The following is a 19,732-nucleotide window of genomic DNA, read 5'->3' as shown; positions in this document are numbered from 1 at the left end:
ACCGCAGTATTTCCATAGTGTATCACACACTTTTGTATGTCTCATATTATAATTGTTGCTTATTTAAAAGTATTATTAATTTATTATGATGAATTATGGATCTTGCAATGTTTTATTGACTCTAGTTTACCCATTTCGGTTCTCGTTGGGTTCTGTATCGTGCAAAGATATATAACAGAGACAGCAGTTTCGATGTTTACAAATTTAATAGACATAGACAAAAAACGAGTCAAGACTAAAGAAGTAAAGATCGAAAAAAAAGACAACAGCAAAGAGGCAAAGTTGTCCTGTTGTTTGTTGTTTGCAGAATGGATGACAGGTACATCATGTGAAGAATTGAGGAGAGGAAAAAAAAGGGGTGGGGGGACGCAAATACACTTGGGCATGTTCGTGTGGGGGCTCGAGGCTGGTCTGGGCCGGAGGGGGGTCTTCACAGACAGTTGGAAGGCATTAGGGTGTCAGACAGGGACTTGTCACATGCAGCTGTTGCTGCGGCTGATTGATTGACTTTCTATTGGGCCGCAATGGCAACGCCAGCCCAGGCGGATTCCAACAACAACATCAACGGCCGAGGCCAAAAAATACTGACGTGAAACACATTGAGTGTGTTTTTCAATACATCCAGCCTGCACAATTAGGATACAAGTAAGACAGGCACATTAAAAAGGAACAAAAACAAACATAGTCACAATAGACTACAATAACAGATTGACGTTAGATTTTTGGGAGGCGTAAAAGTTGCGATTATGTGAAAAATCAGGAGTTCTTCCTCTTGATGACTTTTTCCTTTATCCAAATATTTGAAATTTATGTTTTTGAAATCTGCCATTGGAATGGTGACTCCAATGTGTACTTGTAATATAACATTCCTGACAAAATAAGGCCACTTTTCTCCTAAAAATGATCACTTTATTTGATTAGTATTTGTATGTATTTATTTTTTTACTTGGGTGGCGCAATAGTGTTCAGTCCTGTTCATTCTGACGTTTTCACTCATATGACTTTCTTCTCATAATATTATAACACCAAGCTCAGGAATGGATTTTTTATTTTCAAGAAATAACCAGATTATTTTTAATGACTAATCTCATTTTTCGGCATTGTGGTATTTAGAAAGGGGTGCTATTTTATTGTATTTTTTTCTTTCTAGCAAGCCCCTAATACTCACATGGTGACTAGCTTTGAGAGAAGAATTCCCAAATTCTTGTCAGTGATGTGATGTGATACGTATTAAAAAATAAAAAATACAAAAGTGATTGTGGACATAAAGCGCCATATGCTGCTCATGACTAAAAAAAAAAAAAGGTGTTAAGACGTATGGGCGCCATCGCCCAGTCAAATGATTAGCGGCGCTACTATTGCACAGGGTGCCGATGGCGCGCTAAAGTGTACAGCAGACTCCATGAGATAGCACGACGCGGCTCAGGTTAAGATATGGCGTCACACACTGATATGCAACATGTGTACATGACACACTTGACACACGTAAAGTGGAAGCAACATCAATAGGTTCCCACTCGGACATCCTGAAAAGTAATTAGCGGAAGAATCGGGGTCTGACGGACAACCTGGGCGTCGCTGAGTGTGCGAGTGTGCATGTGTGTGTGTCAGCAGGGGTGCAGCTAAAGATTACAAAGCCCACCTCAACACACGGTGCAGGAGAGGCATCATCACGAGGTTCTACGTGGTTCTGAAGGCCCCTGGAAGGTAGTCCTGAAGGAGTGTCGGGGTAGGGTGGGGTGGGGGGTGCGTGGATTTGTCGGTGCGTACGCACCAGCGAGACGTGTCGGCGTCGCCGTCCGGCGTTCATGTCTCTCGGCGTTAACTACCGGCGTCATATCCTGGCGTCCTGCGTGTCTTTGTCCTCCAGCAGACTAATGAACTGGGCGAAGCTTTCCTTCACGGCGTCCACTTGGTCCGTGCTGCAGCCCTCCAGGATCCAACGTTTACCCCGGGCCAGGGGCTCCAGCTCAAAGTACTTCTTGACCTGTACACATCAACAGAAACCAGATTGTGAGTCTATGTGTTTTGCTACACCAAATAACTGTTGCTGAACAGGTCGAAAATGGCGATTATCAATGCTAACCATTAGCATGACAGTGGGGTTTTAAGCTAGCAGGCGGTGTTTTTAACTCATTCCCTGCCATTCACTAATTTATTCGGGAATTGAAAATATGAGATGGAGCGCCATTCCCGAATTTGTTCGGGATTTGTTTATTCATGCATGTGTGCTGATAAAGCGCTGGCCATGGCCTCAGGCCATGTTTTTTTTCTTTTTCACAAGGGGGCAGCACTTCCCCCTTTTCCATGTTAGCACTTTGTTCCAGTTTCAGCTGTTGTTTAAGCGCTATATAAAGACCCATATCATTTATCATCTGCTTCATGTCACAAAGAGGGTACAGCAAGTGCTGAACAATGAATGACTCTCTGTTTCTTTGTGTTGTCATATTATTTGTTATTTAGTTATTTTTTGTTTTTTGAATTCAAGATGGAGTGGCTGCCTTTCCAGCAGCTCCTGTGTTTTCTACTTCTTTCTTTCCTTTCCTCTTCCTTTCATAACTTTGCTGTTGTGTTACTTCCGGGTAGAGTAAACCCGCACCAAAAAAGAAAAAAAAAATTCTTATCCCGTGACTGTAAAGTGTCCTTGAGAGTTTTCAAAGTCGCTTATAAATAAAATTATTATTATTATTATTATTATTATTATTATAAACCAATATGTATGCATTGCATTGTATTTTGGACAGCCGCCCTCATTTCAAGCTCACCTAACTCCAATAATTCCAATAACTCCAAATAATTTAGGAATGTATTTTTTTCTGATGAAAGAAGAGAGTCTACGGTTTCTGACGGTGTACTGAATGTTTATGTAGTCCTAAAACTCAATATTCTGTGGGTCCTGGAATTCAAGTGACAATGACAAAAACCCTGGCACCAGAGTGGACACATTTGTGCACATTTCTGCCAGTGAATAAGTTAATTAATTACATGTACAAGGTACAAGGTTAATTTGATGTTTAGTTTGACAGTAAAATTCAACTGGTAGAAGCATTGAAGAAAAGAAAGCATCTTTTTGGAAGAGTTGTTCACACAATATGTGCTTGGGTCACATGTATGGCAGGATCAATTCTGTTGTGGTGGGTTCAAGCAAGAAAAATAAAGCCCATTTGTTTGATACAGCTAAGAAGATTAAAATGTCCTTTCAAAACATTGGCTGTACATCTGTGAAGTTTCTTTTCGATAGCCACGGTATGACCCCGCAACTGATTATTTCCATTCAATCCTATGGGACAATTGTTTTTTTAAAACCAATTGGAAGTCGTTCACAAGTCTGCACATGTTCCCGTGCAAGGAAGCCAAAGCGGGTGATTTGAGGACTTAAGAGATGAAAAAAAGGAAGCAATCAATGACATTTGTTGGCTGAGGTCAGTCGGCAACGAAGCCAAGATGAAATGAGAAACATGATTATGGTGAAATCGTGAAATTGATTATCATGGTTTTGCCGTTGAAGGAAGAAAAAAAGTAAACAGGTGCAGGTACACATCATCAACCCTAATGTGAGACTAAAATGCTTTTACATCGTGATTGGCTTTTTTTCTTTCTAAATTCCGTTTCATATCATATTGCCAGTTTTACAGTCTGCATATGAATATGGCGCACAATCGTTGATTGATTACGTCTCATTAAAAGCAGCCACTGACTGGGATGAGAAGCATATGTTCCAAAGTACCTTGAGAAATATTTCCCACAATAGACAAAAATTGAATTTTATCATCTCACAAGACAAATTCATCCTGAGATGGACGAGGGCAGTGATTCACCCCCTGTACACAAATGCCTTGAAGTGAAATTGTTGATTCTGGCATTGCTGTCAAGCTGTTTTGTGGTATGCCCAGGAAGAAGGAGATATGGTGGTGGGGGCAATGGGGTCTTGTGCCTGCTCAAATGCAGCCGTCCATGCCAGCGAGTGGGATATCGAGCGCCGACCCCCCGAGAGTCGAGTCGCTGTCCGGGTGTAATGTGAGTTTAATGACAGATTAAGTCACCTCAGCCGCGTTTGGCTCAGGGGCCCGACGAGAAAGCCGAGCGGACCCAAACAGTGTTAACAAATCTGTCTGGGTAACATGAGCCGCCCCCCCGGTCCAGGCAATAGCCCGAGACCGAGACTGCATGCAGACGATGCGAATGGCTGCCTGTCTGCCTTGCCGGACGGCTGACTTGCCTGTACCAAGCAAGGCCCTCTTCTGGAAGATTCTGGGCCCTGCATTGGCTGCCAATCAAAAGGCCTGCAGTGTCGTGTGTGTGTGTGTGTGTGTGTGTGTGTGTATGTGTGTTTGTATGGCTAGTCTTGTGAGGACGACTAACATTTTATACCATATTTAGTGAGGACATTTTTGACAAGTGAGGACCTTTTGGCCGGTCCTCACAGGTTTTTCAAAAGGCTTCTAGAGGGTCTATATATGCACACACACTTTTTACTCACTCTGTGTGTTTATGTGTGTGTGCGTGGTTAATGAAAGGAAAACGTTCATACCACAAAAAGTAAAACGACATTTTAACTAAACTCACTACAGGGGTGAGAACTTTGAATGTACCCATTCAGAAACCTCACTCATGCTGTTATTTCAGTTCAGTTCAGTTCAGTTATTTCAAATCCCCTTTTTATTTCTTTGTTTTTAAATAAGTTGAAGTGGGAAATGGGGTGACATTTAGTGTCCAAATGTAACACTAGTTCTTCTCTAAACTTATCAGCAACGGTGGTCCACACTCCTTATCTGGAGTCATCCGGACCACACAAAAACCATTGAAACAGGAGTGTGTGTATGTGTGTGTGTGTGCGCGCAAATGGAGACGACATCAAGCCTCTCTTGCACTTCTTCTCTATTAAAAAAAGCCATTTGGCTTCTTTAACATTGTCACACAAGATCTCTGATAAATGGTGTATTCAATATACGTATTTCAATATACGTATAAGGTGCACCTTCAATGAATGAAAAAAGTTTTCCAAATATAATACACGTAACCTCCGAGTTATGACCGGCACGATTTCCGACCACCCGTACTTACAACCATGGCCGCCAGACTCTTTTTTTTTCTACACCTGGAACCGGAACGCGCAAGCAGCCGGCAACGTGTACTACAATTTTGGCCAGCCAGCATGTCACACACTCGCACAGCAATCTACTGTGTGACTACACTCAATACAGTAGTTATACAGTGCAGATATCGTCTCGGTAACATCTCCTGTCGTACTCTACACTGCTTTTTTACTTTGGCGTCCGCCTGAATCCGAGCGTGTGTGTCGGGCGACCTCTTCTGGCCTTTAGCAGGGAGAGCAATTTTTCAATAGCTGTATTCTTTACGTATAAGTGTTTTCATTAATCCACTATATACAATCTAATTATAAAATATAAATTGATAATATGAAATATAAAATGAGATAAAGCGACACGTAAAGGTAAGTATAAAATTTATAAATGAACTGTACAGTAAACAGTTTTGTATACTAATAAAGGCAAATCCAATCCAATCCAATACATTACAGGTAAAAAATGTGAAGAATATGGAACCAAGGTCGTTTACAGTATTTTGACTGTTCATATTACTAGCCTGCTCTATTAAAATCTTTGATGCTGCTTCTCTGGCAACTCCTCAAGCACCGTCTGTTCAGCAAAGAATACACTCAGCAACAAATACAATCACAAAAAATATATTTTTCAAATTTGTCTATCGCAAATATCAACATTCATCACGATAATTCTGTGTATTATTTTTACGCGGTACTTAGGGTCGAACGATTTGTCGTTTTAAGACTCTGCATTAATACGTACAAAGATCTGGAATATCAACACTCAACGGAACAGCAAACAGACATTTGTGGTGTGAGGATATCAGTAAGTCAGCGCCAAGTGAAGCTCCAACATCGCCAAATAGGTCAGCATTAATTAGGATGTCGAGATCTTTATTCACGAGACAACATGAAAAAAATCCACATACTGTCATAACACTTTTCACACGGCACAGCACCGGCCAGCTAGTTGAGGGAAAAAAAAACATGCGCATGGCTTTCAACAACGATGGTTTCGTTACTGGTCCATCGTGTTTGATGGAAAATCGGTCTGCGGTATTAAAAAAATGATCGGTGACATCTTTGATCATATCATCACGATATCGTGGACTACAAAACCTTGCTAAAACCTTTGTAATGGTATCGTTAGATCACGTATGCATAGAGGTTAGGTCGGGACGTTGCAATGAATATGGGTGTCATTGTTTGCAATAGCCTATGAATTATTGTCCTTGGGCGCGCTCAAAGTTATTATCATGATCATCACCGTCAGAGAAGCCTTTGTCTGAGACGTGTCTTGTAATCGGCGTCCACTCAATCCAGAGGTTTTAGTCCCGGCAACAACAGGTGGAGCTTTGGCCTCCAAACCCGCTTTAGTGTGATGAGGCTAAAGGAACCCTGTGACCCGATGGCTGGGCGCATCCACGCCGGCTTTCCAGCAGCGTAGCCCGAACGCGTTTCTTGAAGATTAAGTCCTTCTAAGCGCACTTATGCTTGCTTAAGGAATTGCGTGAGGCAACGGGAAGGGTAAGCCACAAGTACGCCGTTGCCAGATGGCTCGGAGAATGACCAGTGGGTCATCCAGTCTAGCGTCTTCTAGGTCATACGCCGCAACCCATACAGAGGAGAAAGCGGCTTATGCACGTTTGCATGGAAGGGTGTCGAAAAAAAAAAGAAAAATAATTACCGGCATCCGTTGCATTCCCAGTGCTGAAATCCAGCTTGACCAAGAAGATCACACTGGCAGCAGAAAGTGAGCTTTGACTTGTGCTTGACGTAAAGTTCTCTGGACTGTCAGCTTGCACAAAGCAACTGAAACATCGCCTTTGTACGGATCTACATATCGACCTAAATTCCACCGCTGGCATACTCATAACCAACATTTGCAAATACGGATCCAACACACAAGGAAATGTATAAGAAGGGGTCATTTTTTGGCGAACAGCTACACCAGATCATTGGCACCTACTCTTGAAGACTTGCACACTGCAAGAATCACCTTTTCCAGTTACTCCCCTCAGGCAGGTGCTACTGGAATGTCTTTCCATACTTGTTTGTTATGATGTTTCTGATGATACTAGAGCAGTGTGTTCTACCAGAGACAAATCCCTTGTGTTTTCTACATACTAGGCCAATAAAGGCGCCCAAGGACAGTAAGAGAAGCATTTTTTGGGAAACAGCAAAACCCTTCACTACATCGCCATGGTGGTTTGAGGTTTAATTTGGATCATGCTTCCAACAGACTTCTTAGATTGTTACCACATAGGCTTAGTCATGCTGATGAGGTGATACCAGGGCGAATGGGGAAATCAAGGCGAGTCATAGAACACAATCAGACAGTACAAAAGAAGCAATCAGATTAGCTTCAGGGAGTAGTCCACTAGTCTCCCCAACCTTAGAGCAGGGACCTATCAAAGCAGAGGCCCGGCACCTCCACCCCTATACATTATATATATATATATATATATATATATATATATATATATATATATATATATATATATATATATATATATATATATATATATATACACGGCCAGGGCTACCAGCACAACTTTAGTTCAGTGACGAAGCTTTTCGGATGAGACGTAGGCCAATAAAGATCAGTGATTATGATTAATTTCTTCTTTTAAAAAGGAGACATACTTGTACCTTAATCACAACAAATCCGAAATACGTGGAAACGCCGACTTAGGAGTTACAAGAAGTAGCTGGTCATTCTCCGAGTCAGCTGTGTATAAACTGCAGCTTAGTGCACTGATGACCATGCATGGCACCTGGCTGCTCGGCGGCCCATGCCAGGAACGCTACATGTGATGCATGATAGTAGATTTGTGTCAAGTGAAGAGGATCGCTTGCCAAATTGAATAGGCTTGGCTGCCATCTTCTGCCAGTCGGCACCTCCTGGCCACCTTGACACGCGATAGGAAACAGACAGAGGGGCAAGAGTGAGACAGAGTAGAAAAGAGTAAAAAGCTGTTGTGTATCAAATGATTTTTGTTCCCATCAACGCCGGCACTGTTGCGCCATTTCAACTTTACATCTGCAAATCTTTTACAATGATGAACATGAGAAGGGGTCGCCCCCTTGGAACACAGCCTGTTCAAGACAGGATAAAAGACTCTTTTTTCCCACTTCACTCTTGTGACAGTGTTAGCCTTTTGGAGGTATTATTTCCTCTAATTAGTGTCTTTCTCATGGGTGTAATTTTCGGACCAAAGGCAAAAAGTACACTACATTGACGTATGGGGCTCTTTCCGATAAGGCAACCCACTTTGGCTCAGTTATCTTGTAATACGCTCACATTTTTGGGAAGTCAGGGCGAGCATTCTTGGGACGGATAACGGCAAAGCCAGATGGAACACAAGTAGGTCTCCAAGACGCACTCCTGCAGCAGATCCGTATCGAAGAATAGCCTTTCCCGGCCTACACTTTAAAATCAACCAGTGTTCTTTATGTAGGACAGCTAGGACAGCCAGTCTGGCTGTCGTATTTATTTGCCGCAAGGTCCTTGAAGTACAAGAAACAAATGTGAATTAAATTCAGTAATATTGAACAACATATAATAATGTTCCTGTTAAAGTAATAGGATCATCTAAAAAAAAAGATGATAACCTGAGTAGATTTGACCTTTTTCGCCAAAACACAAAAGAAAAAGTCGGACTCAAAGCGATGTGCTATCCTTCAAACGCTACTTTCCTGCAGGCAACATCAAAACCCTCCGTGTGGAGCAAAGGGGAGCTTTACTCAATAATGTCATTGGAGAGCCGACTTGATTTCAGCCTTGAGGTCTTCATTTGTGTAACCTTCAGCGGGGGACCTGTAAAACCAAAATAACATCCTTTCTTCAAACGCTACTTAGGATCATGTGTGCCGTACAGACCGATGGGAGATGAAAGAAAAAGCTTTAAACGCTATATTCTCCTCTTTTTTTATAGATTGAGTCCAAGCTTGGTAAATGGAACAAGCGCCTTTAAATATGAAGACGTGGGCGCCGTGTCTCTCAAAGAAAGAATAATGACTTGTATGAAAAAGGAAATGGGGCATACTCGGATATCAAGACAATCAATTACCTTGTCCCTTCACATGTCGGCCCCTGCCAAGATATCCGTCAACTGGAAAGTGGCCCACACTGGCGATTGTGTTGAAATGGCAAGGGAACACGAGATCTACTCACGATATCATACGTATGGCTTTTGTTTGCTTTTCCGGCTTACCGAAAGAGTCTAGAAGACATGAGAAAGCCTGGAGGACCCCACGAGGGAAGCACTTGGGAGGTCAGTGAAAAACAAAACAAACATTGCACCACAATCTGTGGGAGGTGTCAAATGAAACAGCCCATTGGCCAGCAAATGAAACCCACTGATTGCAAGGCCGCAACACCTTCGTCAAGTCACCCTTTAAGGAGTTTACTGGACAACAACAATAGTTTCATCAAGTAAAGACTTCAGGACCTGTCTGAGATTTGCTTGGACAGCACCAATGCGCCCAAATGAAGTCAACGTTCAATGACAGTTAGCAAGCACACAAGGCAGCGGTTCTTAATCTTGTTGGAGGCACTGAACCCCACCAGTTTGATATACTCATTCACCTAACCCTTTTTTCCAATGACTGTGCCCACGAACTACAGACGAGACTGAGGAGTGGACCTCTGCGGTGGAGGATCCACCGAAGCCCTGAGACCGACTCACTGGGGTTGATCAAACCCACTTTAAGAACCACAGACGCAAGGGCTTGATGCAAAATTTGAACGGAAAAAGAAAACAAAAAAACAACCCCCAAAAAAATCAGAGGACTAAGCCACTAAATAGCTTTGATTAGGACATAAAAGCTACATTTTGAAGTTTATTCTCTGAGGTGCTTTGACCTCAGTCTGTAACAGACCCTTGATGTTTTTCATCCATTTTCAAATATCCTGCCAGGTTGTTTACATCACAAAAGCATTTTAGTGGATGATGAAGTGTGACGAATGGAAATACAGTGATACCTTGGCTTACAAACTTAATTGGTTCCCAGACAGAGTGTAAGGCGAAAAGTGTGTATCCCAAAAAATTATTTCCCATAGGAAACCATTAAAATGAGAATAATCCGTTCACAGGTCCCTATAAAACATAATTTTCTACTTTAGAATTTTCTAAGCCTTAAAACGACACAAAATATACCTTATTTTATGTATAATAATTGTGCTGTGGTATTATAATTAAAGAAATTAAACAGTACTGTATAATAAAGTCGTTTTAATTAGCTTTGTGATGCTCGATGGCTTGATGTAATGGAGTGGCCGGTTTCATCAGCATTAAACACTTGATGAGGAAAGTAACCTTCTTCTTTCACCATCTTGAGGAATGATCCCTTGTAGGTGCTTTCTCTGTGATAATTTTATCTAGTTCCTCATCAATTGTGTTCTGTTTAGCTGGGTTAATAGCTTTTTGCATCAAGTGTACAGACGGCTTGTGCGGGTTGTTTGTGGAGCCTGATCGATGGGATATTTCAACCTTGTAGTCTACATTCTGCCTTTGAACTATCAAAGTTGAAACTCTCCGAATGTCGTCTGCCTGTCTCTTTAATGTTTAAACCACCCCCCCCCCCTCACTGCTGCGTTCTTGACCAATCAGAATCAGAATCATCTTTATTGCCAAGTATGTAGGACACACAAGGAATTTGTTTCCGGTAGAACACGCTGCACTAGTATCGTTGTCAAAAAAACTGCTAAGTGGCACTATACAGTTCCATTTTGGCTACTGTTGAAAGAGTTCAAAGAGTTAATGGCTTGGGGGAAGAAGCTGTTTAAATGTCTGCTGGATTTGGTGCGCATGGATCGGTAGCGCCTGCCTGAGGGGAGTAGCTGGAAAAGGTGGTGGGCAGGGTGCGGAGGGTCCAGTAGGATTTTCCGCGCCCTAGTTTGGATTCTTGCAGTGTGCAAGTCCTCGAGAGTGGGTAGGGCGGTGCCAATGATTTTTTCCGCCGTCCTAACTGTCCGTTGAAGTCGGATTTTGTCCATTTTTGTGGCGGCCCCGAACCAAACGGTGATGGAAGAACACAGGATGGATTCGATGACAGCCGTGTAGAAATGTTGCAGCACCTCCTGTGGCAGGCCATGCTTCTTTAGCAGCCTCAGGAAGTACATTCTCTGTTGGGCCTTTTTCAGGATAGTGTTGGTGTTGACCTCCCACTTCATGTCCTGGGAGACTGTGATTCCCAGGAACTTGAAGGTTTCAACGGTTGACACCAGGCAGTTGGATAGTGTGAGGGGTAGCTGTGGTGATGGATGTTTCCTGAAGTCCACCATCATCTCAACTGTCTTGAGCGTGTTCAGCTCCAGGTTGTGACGGCTGCACCAAACCTCCAGCTGCTCCACTTGTTGTCGGTACGCAGACTCGTCGCCGTCTTTGATGAGACCGATGACCGTGGTGTCGTCTGCGAACTTTATGAATTTGACAGCTGGGTGCGTTGAGGTGCAGTCGTTCGTGTAGAGAGAGAAGAGCAATGGAGAGAGGACGCATCCCTGCGGGGCTCCAGTGCTCGTGGTTCGTGTTGTGGATGATATATTTCCCAGTCTGACCTGTTGTGTCCGTCCTGTCAGGAAGCTGAGGGTCCACTGGCAGATCGTGCGGGACACACCAAGCTGGAGAAGTTTGGGGATGAGGAGTTCTGGGATGATGGTATTGAACGCAGAGCTGTAGTCCACAAACAGGATCCTTGCGTAGGTTCCTGTATTGTCACGGTGGTCGAGCACAATCACATGGCTTTAACCGAAGACTGGGGGCCGAGAATAGAGGGCAAAAACAGTCGGTGGCCATTTTGTTGTTAGAAGAACCGTGGTCGTTCGCGAACGACACATTACTCATTGAGGCAGCTGTGTACGAAAAAAGTTCGTATGCCAAGGTAAAGTTTGTATGCCAAGGTAAGATTTTCATAAATGTAACGTTCGTCAACTGAAAAGTTCGTAAGCCAAGGGGTTCGTAAACCGAGGTATCACTGTATTTTTGGGTGGATGAGTTGTTTTCTAGGCAGGTATGCTTACCAATATGTGGCTCGACCAAATCCAAATTCCAGTGTTTCATGGCGGTTGCCACTGTACAAATTCCCTATACTAAAATTTGAAACGATGCAAACACAGATGCAAAAACAAAATGTAACCACATCAGATGGAAAACCTGAATTGATGGTTTACTGGTTCCATTGCCAAACCGGCAAATGAAAGCGCTGAGGCCACCCTGGAATCAAGCTGCAGTTGCTGTTGAACTGTAAGACCACTGGCGTTGACAAGTATCATATTAAGACGCAGGTCCCCAGTGCCCCAGCGAAAAGCTTAGCTGAATTAAGATTTACTGTCCTGTTCCACTGTGGTGGGAGCAGAGGTCTCCCCCGGACTCAGCTCGTTGCACGTTCAAAGTGAACCGCTGATGGTCCGCTTCTCTTCAAAGCCAAGTGGCCACAGAGCCGTCCCTCCGAGGTGCAGTAAATCTGAGACAGACTGCACAGGAGACGTTCTCACTGACCCATTAGGTGTGCAATCATACAACACTGCGACTGGTCTTGAACGTGCCGATAATGTCCTTTCCATGCAGGCATGCAAGATGTGCCTGAGATAACTGACAGAACCGCTGGGTGGAAGTTAACTCGACTCAACAGGATTTAAAATCTGATCAATATTCGAAAACTCTACAAAATGGATACAATGTTCCAGTGTAACTAACAACTTTTACTGATCTCTCAGTCATATTTATCAACAGATATGTTGAGGTCAGAACTATACAATGGAGAGTGGAATAATAGTTGGACTACAATCCTCTCGGTTTGAAAATAATTTTCAGGTTCTGAGTAAGAGCTAAAGCCCCTTCACCGAGGTTTGACCTGGTGCACATGAAGACAAGTCAGTGAGGATTAAGTACATGGGAAGTTTGTGCAACGTGAAATCCCTTGTTTGTCTTGTTACAGCTTTACGGTAACTCAATGTGGTAAAGGCCCAAGGCGCCCCTGACAAAGTACATCTGGTCTTCGGTTCTTGAGCTGGTGAGCTGGGATCTTGCCCGTGTGCCACGATGTAGAGGCCAACGTGCCAAAGACCCCCCCGCCCCCACTCTCAGTTTCTCGCGAGGAGGTTTGCTATGCTGTCGCAGCCCACACAGAGGGTCCTCCGAGCCCAGGCGGTCTATCACAAGCTAGCCTCACCCTCCCTTCTGCAGGAGCCCCTAGTAAGACCTTACAAGCCCTTTCACTCTAAGGCCTCCTTTCATGCACTAGTCTTGACAGTTGACCAGCTTGAAAGCTCTAGCAGCCTCTCCTCCCTCTACCCACTTTATCACACAGCACGCGGCGCTACAATCAAAGTGCTGGCCGCGCTGCAAAAGATTCAAACCGCGCAGCGCCCTCGAGGTCCGCACAAATGTTACCCTCAGAAATGCACACACATAATCCATCGTGTTGAAACCGCATTGACGCATTCTACCTTAACTGATTTGCATACTCACATTTCAGAATCACAATCAGAAAGCCTTTAATAGTCCCACAATGGGGAAATTTGCAATCATTGTACACTGCGCCTGAGAACAGTGTACTGTTTTCAGTCTCCTTATAAGCGGTTAAACGAAATTTGCTCAATCACCGTACAATGTTGTACAGTTGCTGGAAGAGTTTTTTACTTCTTCGGTAGCTGCCTGACTGATGTCTGGAGGAAATGGGTTCATTTTAAAGTACCGTTGCCCATTGTAGTAATGCATCCTGTCTATTTTAGCATCCGATAGGAGCCAATTGAGACTTGACACGAATAGCACTAACGACTACCATATTTTCCGGTGTATAAGGCGCATTGGAGTATAAGGTGCACCCCAAATGAATGGTTTATTGTCAGACTTTTTCCATATTAGATTAGATAAGATTAGATGAGCCTTTATTCGGCTCACAATAGAGAAATTTACATTTCACACCAGCAAAAACAAAATACAGGAGCTGCTGTAAAGGCAGCATTGTATACAATATTGGATTGGATTGACCCTAATTAGTCTCGCATTGGAGACATTTTCATTTCACAGCAGCAAAGTTATGAAAGGAAGAGGAAAGAAAGACAAAAGGAAAGAAAGACGTATAAAAACAAAATACAGGGGGTGCTGGAAAGGCAGCCACTCTTGTGGCGCATATATAAGGCACATTAGAATATATGGCATACCTTCAATGAATCACATGTTTAAAAAGGTTTTCCATATATAAAGCATGCCAGATTAGAAGGGAATGTCAACAAAACTGTCAGATTTTGTCATAATTTTCCTTTTTTTGATGTCTATCACAAAAATAAAAAGTGCAGAATAGTATAATGAGTGGTATTTCCTCAATTTTAGTGAGTTCAAAAACAGTCAAGCGTTTTATCAGAGTTTATCTCAATACAATTATAGATATAATTTCCAATTTAGCTTCTTTAATGTTATGTACATTAGAGGTTTTCATGGAATATTTTGGATTTAAAATTTTCAGAAATAAACAGTTTTTTGAGACACTAAATACAAAAACAAGCAAAAAACAAACTTTTACATTTCTAATCATTATGCCAAAAACGGAAAACTTTGGTGAAATGGAGAAAAAAATTTCACCTTGCAAAGTAATTTGAAGAGTTTATTGAAATGAAATGCCGCTTTATGTATCCCAGTATGGACGGCGCACTACTTCTTCTATGGAGCAAGATGGAGTTGGTGGCTGCTGAGTAGTTGCGAGACCTGTTGTGGCTCAATATTAATTCACATAAAAGACGTACCTGCGTATAAAGCGCAGGGTCATCTTTTGAAGAAAATCAAGGGTTTTCGATCCGCCTTGTACACCGTAAAATAAGTTATTTTCATACGGCGGCAAATCATGAAAGAATAGATGTATTGAAACGATCAGACTTTTAGAAGTGACAGTCAAAAGTGAGTGACACAAAAGAAGTGCCACTTTAAATTGAACATGGATTGAACCTTGCCGCAAATTGACCGCAGACGATTGGACAATTTACTAAAAAAGGTTTGTTTCAATGGATCACTTAAAAGTTCCCAGTGTTTGATCTCCGTGAGTCAGCAATGGAACCATAGGTCAAATCACATGCTGAATAGGCTTTTCGGAAGTCTTGTCATAGCTAGCGGTGGCCAGTCGTCCGACCCTGCTTGAACAGCGCACAAAAGGGAGGGCACGAGCCACAATTGGATGGGATTCTCCCCCCCCCTTCCCTCCCCCTTCCAATGGAAAGTCCAGTTTTGAATAGGGTCTGGCTCTGGCTGAATTCTGTTCCTCCCTGATTTTGAGAGGAGCCGCTGAGGTCAGGGTTCAGCAACATTTGACGTGAGCTGTGGGAAAAAGCAAGCTACGTGCCCGCACAACCTGCCGACAGCCTTCTCACCCAAAATGCCCCTTAACCTCCCAGAGGGGCGGACCACCAGCCGGGGGATAAAAGGATGAGAAAGGCTGTATGGGTGGGAAAAAAAAGAAAGCAGAGATGAAGATGAAGGGGAGGGCTGCAGTAAGACAAAGGTGTAAAAGAGGTATAGAATCGAGATCAATCAGATTCAGAGGTGATTGAGGTTGGAATGAAAGTCAGTCGAGCTGGAACAAATGTGAAATGGCAAACTGGGGGGAAAAAGGGCAAATTATCACTTCAACAATTAATAGACAATTAATCAATTATCATATTAATCAACAATTAGAAGTGAATAGATAGTCATTTAGTTATTGATGGAAAATTAACCCTGTCATGCACAATTAATGATAATCTGTAACCCGATTGCGCATCTGATTTATCACCACTGTGGTAGTTGCTGTCCCTGAAAAAGAGACAAAGAGAGAAATAAAGAGACAGCCAGACGACAGGGAAAGAGTGAGAGAGAAAAAACACACACATATACGAAAGGGAGACGACAGAGCTTGAAACAAAAAACCAAAAGTGAAAAAAAACAAAAGTGAAATGGTGAGAAAATGGATAGAAAACAGTGAAATTTGGAATCGTTTTGACTTTGATCGTTCAAAAGCAGAGTGTAGACTGGAAGATTACAATATCCCATCAATCAGGCTCCACAAATAACCTGCACAAGCCATTGATACACTTGATGCAAAAAGCTATCAACCCAGCTAAACAGAACACAATTGATGAGGAACTAGATACAATTATCGCAGAGAAAGCACCTACAAGGGATCATTCCTCAAGATGGTGAAAGAAAAAGGCTACGTTCCTCATCAAGTGTTAAATACTAATGAAACCGGCCACTCCAATCCATCAAGCCATCAATGACCACCATCACAAACGTAAATAAAACAGTAGTTTATTTTTTTAATTATAATACCATAGCACATTTATTATACATAAAATAGGGTATATTTATATACCCTATTTTTATATTTATAATTTTATTTACATATATTTGTGTAGTTTCAAGGCTTAGAAAATTAGAAAGTAGAAAAGTATGTTTTATGGGGACCTGGGAACGTATTATTCTCATTTGAATGGTTTTCTATGGGAAATTAATTTCTGGGATACACACTTTTCACTTTACACACTCTGTCTGGGAACCAATTAAGTTCTTAAGCCAAGGTATCACTGTACACAAAAATCTCACGCCGCCCTGTTTCGGGAAAACTGGGCTGCCACGGTCTATATAATAAACACCAATTTGTTTTTTCATGTTTTTAGTATTTGATTTAATGCACTTATTACCACCTTCAAAATGTACAGACTGCGTACAAATGTTCATGAAAAGAATATCAGGGGATGTTACACGCGTTTATATAATGTGGCCACAAAGCTAAAAATGAAGGAACGGAGCGTAGCAAGGTCACCTGCTCCTCATCCATTTTTTTCTCCACCATAGCCAGCAAATCACAAGTCGGGGGGGGAGGGGGTCTGCTTGCTGACCAACTTCAGTCTAGACGGCTCAATACGCAGTTGACTTTTTAAACCCGCTTGTCTGGAAAGGGAACAGACGTGAGGTAAGGTGGGAGGAGGTGTGGGGGGGGGGCAGAGATGCGGTGGCGGCGGTGGCACTCGATGCACCGCCAATGAGCGCAGTCGCCGTGAAGAGGAAAGGTGGATGGAGACAAAAGAAGGAGATGGAGAGCGACTGCTCCCTCTCTGTGGCTTCATTGTCAAGGTCAAGTGAGCCGCCGGTGTTAAAAATCAGACCACCGTAACCCCACAACCCCCCAGGTATCCTCTTTGCCTGTCTGTTGTCTTATTATTCAAGCTATTCTCCAAATAGGTACTTGGATTGGATTGGATATGCCTTTATTAGTCTCACAGTGGAGAAATTTACATTTCACAGCAGCAAAGTGATGAAAGGAATGAAAGTAGAAAAACAAAATACATGAGCTTCCATAACTCAGTACAGCTCACACAGACTAAATACAATCCGTTGCACTCATTCACCCAATTAATTTGCACATCTTATTTCTAACCACAAATATCCAGGGGTACACGACGGTGGCATCTTTACTGAACAATACAATTATGTGTTCTATAAAAGTCAAAGTCAGCTTTATTGTCAAATATGCTAATATGCATGACATACAGCACAGATGAAATTAATGTCCTCGGACCCAGCATGCAAGGCACTCGTAATGTGGCTAAAAGAGACATATAATTGACAACAGACAATACATGTAATTTCTGAATGTAAAGTGAGTTGGTTGAAGTGAGGTCTTGCATAAAAAAACGAGAAACAAAAAAAATTGAGTTCAAGATGATAGTACAGCGTGTAGCGTGTACTCAAGAGTTCGGTAAGTGTGGCAGTGGGAAGGGGCAGGGCTGGGAGGGAGTTGAGTCGCCTGACAGAAACTGTCTTTGAGCCTGCTGGTCTTGGACATTTAGCTGTGGACACAATTGAGTTGCACGGCCCATTCGGAAACATCATTGCCTAATTCTGACTTGGAATATGGGAGCCTGTGACAGATTGCTTTTTTAGCCGAGTTCTCAAGGGTCATCATTTGCAGTCCACCAATTCGCTTGTGTCCATTTTGACGCACTATTGAAGCCGAGGGCGATTTGACTTTTGGGCAAATGATACCTCCCTCTCTTTCAGGTCGGTGACGATGATGCAATTGGGTTTAGCACAGAAGTAAATGAAATACGGCTCTGTAGATTTTATGTGTGCAGGATTGTCTGAATAATTTGCCTTGTTTTTTTACAGAAAAAAAACGGTGCTTTTTGTTTTTTAAAACAATCTGGTTCTTGGTGGCTACTCAAAACCTAGAAATACTGTTTGGTAACAGAGAATTGAATCGATACTAATGACGCTCTGAATTTAAACTGCTTTTGAAATAATCATCGTATATGTAATTGTTTTATTGACCTGTGTGTAGGCGGAATCAAGACTTCATTGCGATGAGTTTAAACACGTTAACAGAATTCATAGTTTCTTCTTCTTCTTTTCCTATGGGCTTTCCCTTTAGGGGTCGCCATAGCGAATCAGTTTCCTCCATCTTCAGAGGTTTGATTCGCATGTTTGTTTTGGCGAAGCTTTTACGCCGGATGCCCTTCCTGACACAACCCTCTGTATTTATCCGGGCTTGGGACTGGCACAAGAAGACAATAGAAGTCATAGTGTAAGACGTTTTATTATCCAATGTTGTTTACATAGTGATCTACAATCAAATTAGAATTGGAAAAGGCAGTTTTGTTCTACTTCTATGCTTAAAATGTCGACCCTATTGAAGATTTTGAAACATGAATGTAGGTTCATGGCCCTCTACATTTTAAGTCTGGTTTCACTTGATTTAAAGTCACTGATTGGTCTTTGTTAAGTAAGCATCCGGAAACAGAGGGCACGAGCGGTTCGAAATGGTAATCCAAGAGTGGGATTGCCCAGCAAAATTTCTGCCACTGAGCAAGTTGAAAGCGTGTTTTATCTTCATGGAGACCATCTATGATGGCCAAGTCATAAAATTGAATAGACTGCGCTCATTTTCATTACTCTCAAATTTCAGACTTGCTCATAGATTAAGAGCCTGACAGGGCACCCTTTTTGGAAGTTTTCTTCATCAATATTCTGTAGACAGGAAGGCTAAACAAAAATTAGCAAATGTTCGAGTCCCTGAAGGCAGAAAGAAGAAAAATCAGTGAATGAAGGCGACATCTGCTGAATCATTTGACAGCAATGCAGCAATCCCTTTCGCGGGGGGTGGGGGGGGGGGGGGTGAGAGAGACGTTATCTCTTGCGGGCCACTCTAACGACGATGTAGCGGTGACCTGAGCTCATGTCTGTGATGAAGCATGAAACGGAGCAAAGGTCGACACAACAGTTACTTAAAGGGTGACATCAAGCATCACTTTGATCCCGGAGTGTTTATGGAGTTGCAGAGGTTGACAAGCACACTGTGGAGGGACTGCTTAGGGGTCGTTTCGATTGAGAACAATGTCAAAAGAACAGGATGTTTTGTTTCAGTTCATCTCTGAATCAAAGCATTGGTCCCACCGTGCTCGGGTGGCTTTTTCTCAGGGTAAACTGTCGTCCCCCTAACTCAAATCTGGAAAATATTCCCATTAGGTTCACCGGAGACTCTATAAATAGTCCGTAGGTGTGAACGTGCCCTCTGGTCTGCCTGGTAACCAATCCAGGGTGTAATCTGAGTGGTGCTTGGAGAAGCTCAAGCTCACCTGGGACATGAATAAGGATAAATGGTGCATGATAAGAATAAATCATGATCATACGGATC

The 19,732-nt window shown here is 42.6% G+C and overlaps 1 protein-coding gene across 2 annotated transcripts in view; it reads right to left on the bottom strand.

The window, feature by feature from the left end:
* Nucleotides 1–203: 203 nt before the first annotated feature.
* arl15b (ARF like GTPase 15b) overlaps nt 204–19,732 on the bottom strand; it is a 114,034-nt gene continuing 94,505 nt past the window's right edge. The window contains exon 5 of one of the 2 annotated variants that reach the window (XM_088994040.1): nt 204–1,987. In XM_088994040.1, coding sequence (XP_088850166.1) covers nt 1,835–1,987 — 153 coding nt within the window. In that variant the 3' untranslated portion in view covers nt 204–1,834. The remainder of the gene's footprint in view (nt 1,988–19,732) is intronic. The other variant, XM_088994039.1, reaches the window with a different exon arrangement.

Source organism: Hippocampus bargibanti, linkage group LG04 (assembly GCF_051943395.1).
Source record: "Hippocampus bargibanti isolate YZ-2025 linkage group LG04, ASM5194339v1, whole genome shotgun sequence".
NCBI classification, from domain to species: Eukaryota; Metazoa; Chordata; class Actinopteri; order Syngnathiformes; family Syngnathidae; genus Hippocampus; species Hippocampus bargibanti.
This window is presented reverse-complemented; position numbering and strand designations above follow the sequence as displayed.